General features: G+C 35.7%; 1 protein-coding gene across 2 annotated transcripts; it reads right to left on the minus strand.

The window, feature by feature from the left end:
- Window positions 1-465: 465 nt before the first annotated feature.
- On the minus strand, window positions 466-9,015 carry LOC133669967 (PX domain-containing protein EREX). Of its 2 annotated transcripts, none has more exons than XM_062090321.1 (10): window positions 8,733-9,015; window positions 8,439-8,549; window positions 8,262-8,360; window positions 8,039-8,125; window positions 4,605-4,713; window positions 3,677-4,464; window positions 2,759-2,923; window positions 2,430-2,672; window positions 1,926-2,144; window positions 466-821 (listed from the first exon to the last, which is right to left on the minus strand). In XM_062090321.1, the coding sequence occupies exons 1-10, from the start codon at window positions 8,814-8,816 to the stop codon at window positions 564-566; spliced, it is 2,163 nt and encodes a 720-aa protein (XP_061946305.1). In that variant the 5' UTR covers window positions 8,817-9,015; the 3' UTR covers window positions 466-563. The 2 variants fall into 2 exon arrangements, with proteins under 2 accessions (XP_061946305.1, XP_061946295.1); XM_062090311.1 differs by having other exon boundaries at window positions 8,725-9,015.
- Between the last annotated feature and the right edge of the window lie 989 nt (window positions 9,016-10,004).

The following is a 10,004-nucleotide window of genomic DNA, read 5'->3' on the forward strand; positions in this document are numbered from 1 at the left end:
AAATACAATGGATGAGAGAGAATAAACTGGATGAGAGAGAAAAATACAATGGATGAGAGAGAATAAACTGGATGAGAGAGAATAAACTAGTTTTTGTTTAAGTTTCCATAGACAACGCCTTCAATGAAGTTGTGAAAACACTTCAAACAAAAATTTAACTTTTTATGGTTATGTTATGGGTTGATGGTAGTGATAGGCTGCCTTTGATTGATAGGCTTAACCGGTTGGCTGGATGTTCACCTAAAAAGTACGTCTGTGAAGAATAGGAGATTATTTGTTGTTTAAGTAAAAAAATATAGAAAAATATAATAATGTATAAGAGAAAAATAAAATGAAGTTGGAAGGAGTGCACATCTGAGTGTAGCTTGTGTATGTGTTGGCCAGAAATTGTATAGCCTGGCCTGGCTTTGGCTGTGAATGGTCTGAGTTTTGTATGCTAGAACTTGTGTGGTATGGTCAGGCACCTTTGCATGGCAACTGCTGCTGCATTTAACAATCTGATAACTATTATTAAATATACAATCTAACATGAAAATGCTTTTTTGTTTCCATATCCTTGCATATTATCTTTCTAAGAATTTGCTTAAGACAGTTTTTCTCAAAGGAGCTTCCTCATCCTCATCATCTTTATCAGACTTCAAATGTATGTTTAGAGCACATCGGATTATGGAATTGACCTGCATCCTCAATCTGGCATTGTCAATGAAAGTTTCTGTCAGCATCTTCCTCAACTCATTGTCCGTTCTATCACTGTCATTTGTGTTGTGAGTTTCATCCAATCTTGCCACAGAATTTTCCAAATCCTGTGCCAGGAGCTGTGCCTGCTCGAGTTTATGAAACAAATGCAAGCATGTAAAGGTTAACATAACCAGGATTGCAAGAAATTATGAGAAACGGATGTTAAAAAGGTAGGATGGTACATGAAATCATAGAAACTTGTTCAACCAGAGTTTAGTCCAAAGTGTGCAGTGCAAGGAAAACCAGTCTAGATTTTGTACATGAAACACTTCTGAATTTCCTTAGAGCCGATAATACACCCAAGACACCAAGTTGGATAAAGAATCTTGACACGCTATGCTGTAATTGTAAGTAGTGCAGATTTAAAAAATTGCTGATTTCAAAACTGTTCCACGTTATGTAGCGTCATCACCCAACAACACCAGCATCGATTTGGACTTTTTCCCAAAAACTGGTGCTTTCAATGGGGTTTTTTTTTTCAGATTATTTGAAGTCACCTTGCATGCATCTATCCATCATGTTTGCGTCCTGCCATGAGAGATGGATAGAATTGTCTCATGCAGTAGCAATCTAAAATTGTCTTCTTTCTTTGGGTAGACACATCTTTTCTACACTGTTCTGTTTTTTATATGGATTACAATCCGTATCAATCAATTGATGAACAAAGGTTCTGAAAAAACATCAAATAGACATGTAGAAAAGGATATCCCTGTCAAGAGCATCGAGAAGGATATCCCCGTCAAGAATTTAAATGTTCACAGAACAATGATAAATCCCATTGCATTCCAAACCACTATCTGCGCACCTTTGTTCTTTCATCCAAATATCACATGCAAGGAACCGTTGATTCAAAGAATAAGAATAATAGTTTAACGGTTTTAAACCACTGAGGCTGATGAGAATAAGTTGGTTGTTAAATAAATCAACACCCATATAAATTCATCCAGAAATGCACAAATTTAAATTATTCACATGCAATGTAAATGCATGCATTTATGTTTGATATGAAAGCATACAAGGTACTATATTTTGTGGGGAAAAGCACCATGTTTTAAATGAGATTGTCCAAACACTATATTTCAATAAATGTGAGCTCCAAACTCCAAAGCTACCATCATGTGGAAAAAAGATTCAAGGAGGAAACATTTTCTCATTTTCAGGGTAATAAATAAAATGTGGGAAGTTACCTCTGCAAGAAGGAGACCAATTCGATTGTCAGATGTAGTCAAGAGATCAATGGCATCAGATGGTGATGAAGTATCCACAATTAATTTATCTTCCTCCTCGATAAGGAAGTTCACACTGCATTCTTCAAGCCTGTTGTGAAGAATTTCACACTCATGCAACAGCTTGGCATTAGCAGCAATTACATTCTCGGTTATTTGCTTTTCCTTATGAACTGCTCTCTGAAATATACATAAAGAACAGTACTAATTGATGGGGTTTTTTGCAACAAAGAACTCTATGCACATAATAGAATGCCACATGTGAATATGCAAGTATCATTCAATAATATTTCAAAGAGAAACAATACAATAAGATTGATTGAAGAAAACCTAAGAGCAAACCAAATTAATAGAAATAAGGGAGAAAATTTAACTGGTTGGGTAGACATTGAAGACCTGACTTGAACTTGTGATACAAGAAGCAAAATGATGAAACCAACATGTTTTGGTGAAAAGGGAATTTACCTCTACTTCTAATTTCTCTTTCATCAATCGGCTAAGCTCCTGCTTTAGTTCTCTCTGAGAATTTCGAAGAGATTTGACCTCTTTAACAAGGAGCTTTACATCTGCTTTTGACTTCACCTGTAACTCTTCATGATCTTTATTTAAGTCTTCAAAATCTTTTCTAGCAACATCCAACTGCTGCAGCAACATTTTGTTCTCATGCAGTAACGAAATTTTAGCAGACTCAGAACATGCCTTTTCATCCTGGATATTATCATGGATCATTCACCAGCTCTCATCGTAATGGAATAGAATGAAATGTAGAGAATGATAGTTTAAAGAGAATAAACCTGTTCATGTTTCAGTTTTAGCTCCAACTCCAAACACTGTCTACGGAGTTCCTCCACATCCCACTGCGTTTGAGTAAATCTTTCCCTTTCAATCAAAACAGCTTGTTGCATGTTTTCTTTACAATTGTTTGTAGTAGTCTCAAGATCCACTTCCAAATCTTTAACCTACCAAAAAAAGTCCTCAAAACCCGGTTATGTCCTCGCTAATGATATGTACATGTATATTATAAACTGCATGGCTTATTATTGCCTACTGAAAACTAGTCAAAAAATGCTACTACACTCATAGAATCAAGAGATGACGGCTAGATTGGAGCAAATAGAGTTAGTGTTGTCCAGTAACACGAACTTCACAATTCAAAGCACAATTTTGGTTGCACTGCAGTATTTCATCCAATTAAATAACAGTGACAAACCTAAACCTTTGAATACAATGAGCCCATAATTGTTCAGTTGCACTTTACTAATATGAATGTCTATCCAAACCATTCAACATCATCTACCATCAAAAGATCATTCAATTTTACTGAGTTAAGTAAATTTGTAATAACAAAGATAATGGTGTTGTCTATCCGTTTCTCTTCTTCTCAGAAAAGATAATTAGTTACACTAAAATAGGAATAAGAATATACAGAACACAGGTGTGCATGCGCATATCGAGAGCGAGACGTGTTTATATCTTGCTGGAATTTTTGCCATTAAAATAGCACTAGTATAATGATGGCAAGTCTACCTAGCTCCAAAACTTCAATGAAATTCACCTGGTCCATCTCAATGTTAGAAAGAATTTTTCTTCCAAAAAAGATAAAAGATAAAAGATTCACTTTGCATCACACATCACCTTAAATTTATTCCTACGCTGCTATAAAAATGAAACTAAAGCTGCGCAAGAAAGCACAAAAGCATAGTCAAGCATACCTTTGTTGTCAAGAATTGCCTCACAGCAATCTCTTGATTTAATCTTGCTATAAGATCTTCCACATCTGTTTTTGCAGTAGCCAGTCTTTGCTGTAAAGTATTAAGAACCCTGTTCAATTTATGGCGCTCATCTGATGGAAGAGCAACTAGTACATCCCTTGATAACTGTAAATCAGAGCTTACAGAAGCATCAATGATTTTAGAACTCTCAGTTCCTTCAGGACAATCAAAGGAATTATCACCAAATAAAGTACCCATCCCCAAATTTGATATTTCACTAGCTCTCACAGAACTGATGTCACTCTCAATACTCTCTGTAGACAGTCGTCGGATATGACCATCCAGCCTCAGATACTCTTGTTCGGGCAAAGGTACCGTTTCATCACCAAGAAAAGATTTAGCTTTAGATGTACTATCAGCATGTTTATCTCTGCCTGTGATACTTTTAACCCTTACAGTATGTATTTTCTGCAGGGAAAGCCTTTCTAGGTTATCCAGAATAGAGGTCTTGCTAAACCTGCTGTGTTTAACAGGTGTTTCAGCGGCATCGGTTATGTTTTGATCAGACATTGAAGCTTCCATGCCAAGATCATCATTGATATCTCTTTCAATCCTAGGAGTTGCAAACCCTAACATCTCATCAGGAGAATCATAATCATGATATGATGCAACTGATGTACTACCAGCAAGAACAGAACCATCCGAGCTGGTTTGCAGAAGAAATGATGGAACCATGCCAATAACAGATGAATCAACATCTTCCCCTTGCTGATTTGCATCATCAAAAGCTGAATAGGATAAAACTACATATTAATTCAGAAAATCATGAGCAATAGAGTATTTATATTCTTTGCTTTGGGAACAGTACACTGTTCAAGGTTCAACCAAAAAACAGAGTTATTTTCAAGATGCATCTACAAACACCTACATGATCTTGCTGCAGCCTCAAGCTCAAGAAATGTTCCTACTGGAGCACTTCTGGATACATCAATGTCTGATAATAGTTTTTCCATCCAATCCTCCAGAGAACATCTTCGCTGCAAAATACTAGCCATTTTGAGAATATTATTACCATTATTATTCTAAAGGAAATAGCTAATTTTAAATTCTAGATACACATTAATCTCAGATTGTATTGTTGAAGACAAGGGTATTTTTGTTATTTCTAAATTTGGTGAAAAATCTAGAATTTCCAGGTCTTTTTAGTGTTTCTTTAGTTTAAAGTAATTAGCTTTATTGGGTATTTCATATTCCAAAATAGAACTAATAGTATTTTCTTATATAGGACTTGGAGTATTAGAAACTCTATGCAAAGGTATGTAATGCATTATTTTTAGAAGAGACTGGATGAATAAAATCCAACAATTTTGCTTTTGATTGCAATGCAATCTCCTCTTAGGTGTGACTCCTAAGAATCCTAGATGTGAAGCTTAGGTTTTCTATCCTCTAGATGTGACTCCTAGAAACCATACTAGTGTGACTCTAGTAGTTTCTACAATTTCCAGTAACTCAAATCCCACATTCCAACCATCAAACAACCTCCATTGAATTCCAAGCCCAATCAATCCTATTGCTCTTAACCATCAAAAGAAGAACTCAAACCAAAAAGTTACTATTAACATCACTTTTCATAGCCGTAAACAGCCCCTGAAATTCACACCCGGAGCAGCACCCTAAGCTGTCCTGCATACCCTTTGCTGTAAATAAACACATGTAAACATGGCTAATAAGGAAAACACAAACTTATCGAGTTTCTCCATCCATCCTTTTGATAACTAACAAAATACTAAAAGAACACCAAGATGGAGGCACAGTCCCCATTAAAAAGGTTTGGCAAAAGAAGGCTGATAAGCAAATTGATCTGTAAAGATTCAAACCAAAAAAGTGAAGAAGGAATAATCTCTAGTTCCAAAGTTAAGAATATGATCTCTCTAGCTGACAAGAAAAAAGCAACATCCACCACACCATCTTATATGCTTGTTCACCAGAAGTTTCATCCAAATCAAGCCCAAGGCTCCATTTTCCAAGCTACAGAACTTCTTTTCATATACTTTGCTTTCTAGCATTTCAGTTCTGGAACCAAAGAACACAATTTCCAACCCCTTGAAATAACAACAGTTGTGAGTTGTGGCTTAAGTTGGTGAGTAGGTTTTCGTTGGATTGGTAATTGCATGGTTTGGAGTCCTAAACAAGAACAGAATGTGTTTACATATTCTATTTAGGAAATGAGGCTTGTTGGTGTTGTGCTTGAAGTGTGTTTCCTAATGAATCTTAATGAAAGACCTTGTTGCTAGTATAAATAGCACGTGTAGTGTCTAGTTTATGTGTGCCTCAAATATTGATTGTGTGTAATGGCAACCATAAATCTGGTAGTAGAATTTTTTGGCACTCATTATTGTAGGTTTTTGAAAGGGTTGCCTTCTCGTTTAGTTTTACACAAAAGTAGTTTGCGGGGGCTAATAGTTATGCAGCAAATATTCCTTGGATGTAACCGGGTTTTGGATAGTTAGGTGTGTGTGTGTGTGTGTGCGTGTGTGTGATTAATTTGTGCTTGTTAACCCTGTATTTGATACTAAAGTTTTGTGGAGTAGGCTTTGCCGAACCACGTTATATTTTGTCCCTTTTATTTTGTGCTATTACTTGGTTACTTGGGTTTTGCACAACACCACCACCAAAACCAAATTGTTCTACTAGGTAAATCCAGCTAGTAGATAAGTTCTTGTGAATCTAGTTCTAATCCAAAAGTACGTGATGCAGCCGACTAAATAACCAAGGATATCTAGGTTGAAACCCCATTATGCATGTACTCACCCCTTCATCAATTTCAGTGCCTGCACAATCCTATAAGAAAAAATTACTCAAGCTCCCACCTAATTTCAAAACACTGCATCCTCAATGGACTAACCAATCTGCATTGCCAAAATTCAGCCAAACATCACCTCTCTTTCCCAGTTTGGCCCCATACTAACAGACCTTGGCTAACAGAGTAATCTCCCAGCTGAAATTCAAATAACTTATCACCATGCCTCTTGCATCTGCTCCCTCAACTCAAGGCTGCAAGAGTCTCTGCCTGAAACTTAACTAAATTCAGGTGCAAACCCGTTGTTTTGGTCACTCCACCTGCCCATTTCTCACACTTTGGTTTTTTTTTTTTGGATGCTCAAAATCCACAACTAAGTGCTGGCAAAAGAGAACAACTATAACAGTATCCTATTTAGACATGGAGGGTATGGAAACCCAGCTTGGAAGCATGACAATCACTCAAACTATGCAAGATCATGTGTTTATGGGTGAAACCATACAAGGGAAACTAAAAATAGAAACATTCAAACATCAACTGAAGTCCAAAATCATTATTTCAGCAAAGCTGTTTCACATTCACAAACAACTGTCATTCCAGGCTGGTTCTGTCAATTGCTAAGCCATTTTCTTTACATTTTTTATATTGTAAAAGTCGTTATAATGGAGCTGCTCTCCATGAATAGCAGAAATGGAGTTAAGAAGATCAATCGTTCTCATCACGGCTTGAAGTCACATTGATAAACTTATATGCACTTTCTAGCAGAAGCGATTATCGAGCATACCACAAGTCACCATAGACAAATAAAAACTGCTGAAGGATATTGTCCTTCTGAATCTACCTTGGATATAATATATTTTGCCAAGCTTCCCGCATACACTTCTATAATTACATATCCAGACTACAGTTCTACTCAAGTTACAATTTTCAATGCTTTTATTCTCCACAAACAGTCAAAATCTGAAGAGAAATTTAGTCCCAAAATAACCAGAATAAGGCCTAAGGGTTCCTTTATTATCTTAGGCACTGAGCATGATGAATATAATCAAATATAACAACATAGAGAGCAAGTGTGGAATAATGGTGCTCCAGTTGCAAAATTTCAGCAAACCATCCAAATAATGGAGGCATGCTTGAGTCTCTAAAACTAGACAAGACAATGGAATATCTCCTTTCCCATGCTAGTTACACAGCTTCCAGGAGCAGCAGTATCTGAATGTATGTCTTTATTTGTTTGTTCCATTATTTCCTTTTGATCTATTCTCTGTTTTCACGGTTGCAATGAGGTAAGAAAAATTGAGACAGATATTAAAAGAAATCTTCAAAAACCTTCTACATATATATGCATATACAGAATCCCAGTCCTGTGGCAGGGATAAAATTCAGTGACATCATGTTCATATGCATCGCTGATTTCTTATATTGAAGAGCACAGACGGAACCACCTTTAAGTTTTAAATACTGGAAAATCATGGAAGCAACATAGAATCATGCAGATTCTTATATACACGACGTGGCATAAAAAACCAAGAAAATGTAAAAGGGGGGCAAAAAGAACCTACCTCTTCCACAGATATCCTGCTCTTCATTCTCAAAATCCTCTTTGGAGGAGCTGGAGGAAGAGTTTTAAGAGGAAATGCCTTTTTAAGCTACAATCAATAGTAAAAGTGAGCTTAAAACCACTATACAACCAAACGAGACAAAAAAAAATGACATACAAGAAGCAGCAATTTTCGAAAGTCAAATAAACACCCATCAACAAAAATGACTTGACATTTAAATCACCTCATAAAATAGATTTAAAAAATCACTAAATCTTCGCAATATCCCTCTGGTGGTGGTGAGCCCTTCGGGTGACAGTACACCAACTTGAACTCTGTAAAACTGTGGTCAATGAATGTTAAAACAGAAAGTTATCTGATTTCACAATATAAAATAAAATTGAGCTGTGAAGAATAATACCGCGACAGGATCTGAACCTCTTGACTTGGGCACAAGAATCCAAGAAGGAATGGTAACACAATAACTCCATCCGGTATGAGGATCATGAGGCCAGACGGAATTCCGTCCATCCTAATATTCAGAGACTAGGACATTAGCAATCAAATAAAGTTCCAACAAGTGTGTAAAGCTTAAGTCATTTCCATGAACAATCAAAATTATATATATAATTCATACACCAAAAATCAGCAAGACCCACAATCATGAATAAGAAAAAGAGCACGAAAACTGTATTGAAAAGACAAACCCATTTACGAGGAGGGAGGCTCCAGTCCATTCCAAGTGGGAGAGGGGACGTTCCATCATGACGGTGCCTTGGAGGGCTCTTTGGCTTATCATGGCGATCGATTACTGTTGAAGAATTTGATGATGATGATGATGATGATGATGAACGGTGAAGAAGGTGGTGAAGGTGAGAAGTGGATATTGGATCGAAGAAGGGATCGGAGAAATCCAAGAGAGAGAGGTCGTATGTGTACATATCCATTCTTTCTTTTTTTTTAATCTCTGCTTGTGGCATCTTAACAATCAGTAATTATCGGGATAGATTTTAAAGAGAACTAACTAGTCGATGTGATGTGGCTCCGCACCGTCGTATGTATTTTTGCTGTTTTTTTAACCAAAAAAAAACATTATCACCATAAACTTAAAAATATGAGGAAATGATATTATTTAAAAACTAAAATCAGTAAAATAGCATATTTGATCTTGTTGTGTTTTATATTATTTAAAAAATATTTAATAAAATAGCATAAGTTTATCTTGTCGACAACTACTTATTGTGTTTTTAAAACATAACAACTTAAACTGTCACACTTCTGAAGCGCAGTATTAATTAAAATTTAAGTATCTTCTTAAATCAAAGAACACATTCCAGACGCAGCTCTTCTCTTTACAAACTGGATAGGCAACACTTTTGTCCTACGATTGCAAGATCAATATCGATCGGATGGTGTATTCATCAGCATTGTAAAACTATTTAATTTTAATATATTTCCTATTTATGTTTAATTTAATTATCATAAAATGTATTATACATGTATTTAATTATAATTTAAATTATTATGCAGGATGATACAACTATTTATTGTCGTACACAAAAACGGATCTGACTACATGAGCGAGTCCATCCATATATGGTCCAGATTGGTTTTGTGTACATTAATTGTCTTAACCACATCAAGCTTGTCTATGACTTGATCCATGCACTGATTGATTGTTTTGGCTATTGTCTAATTGTTTTCTAAAATGTCTATCAAAATGGTCTACTAATTGATATTATGGTTTACAATCGTGATATTTAGTCAAATATCACAGTTCTGAACTGCGATATTTTTAAATTGTGCTATTTTGCCAAAACTTGTTCATTATATGTTATTTTACCATTTATTTGTATTTTATGCGCTAATTGCCAATTTACCCATATTTTTTTACATCTCGTTTCACCAATTAGTCTAGTTGCACATTTGTAGGCTTGCAGCCCTACCCTTTTGCCCATGATTTTAAAAAAAAAAAATTATAAATTGT

This window comes from Populus nigra, chromosome 1 (genome assembly GCF_951802175.1).
Source record: "Populus nigra chromosome 1, ddPopNigr1.1, whole genome shotgun sequence".
Taxonomy (NCBI): Eukaryota; Viridiplantae; Streptophyta; class Magnoliopsida; order Malpighiales; family Salicaceae; genus Populus; species Populus nigra.

Excerpts from the sequence above, each read along its gene's own strand:
- LOC133669967 (XM_062090311.1), bottom strand. The coding sequence starts at position 8,997 with ATGCCACAAGCAGAGATTAAAAAAAAAGAAAGAATGGATATGTACACA. Across the intron at positions 8,361-8,438 it reads GAGGTTCAGATCCTGTCGCG|TTTTACAGAGTTCAAGTTGG; the intron begins GTATTATTCTTC and ends CATTGACCACAG. Across the intron at positions 2,924-3,676 it reads GGCAATTCTTGACAACAAAG|GTTAAAGATTTGGAAGTGGA; the intron begins GTATGCTTGACT and ends TTTTTTTGGTAG.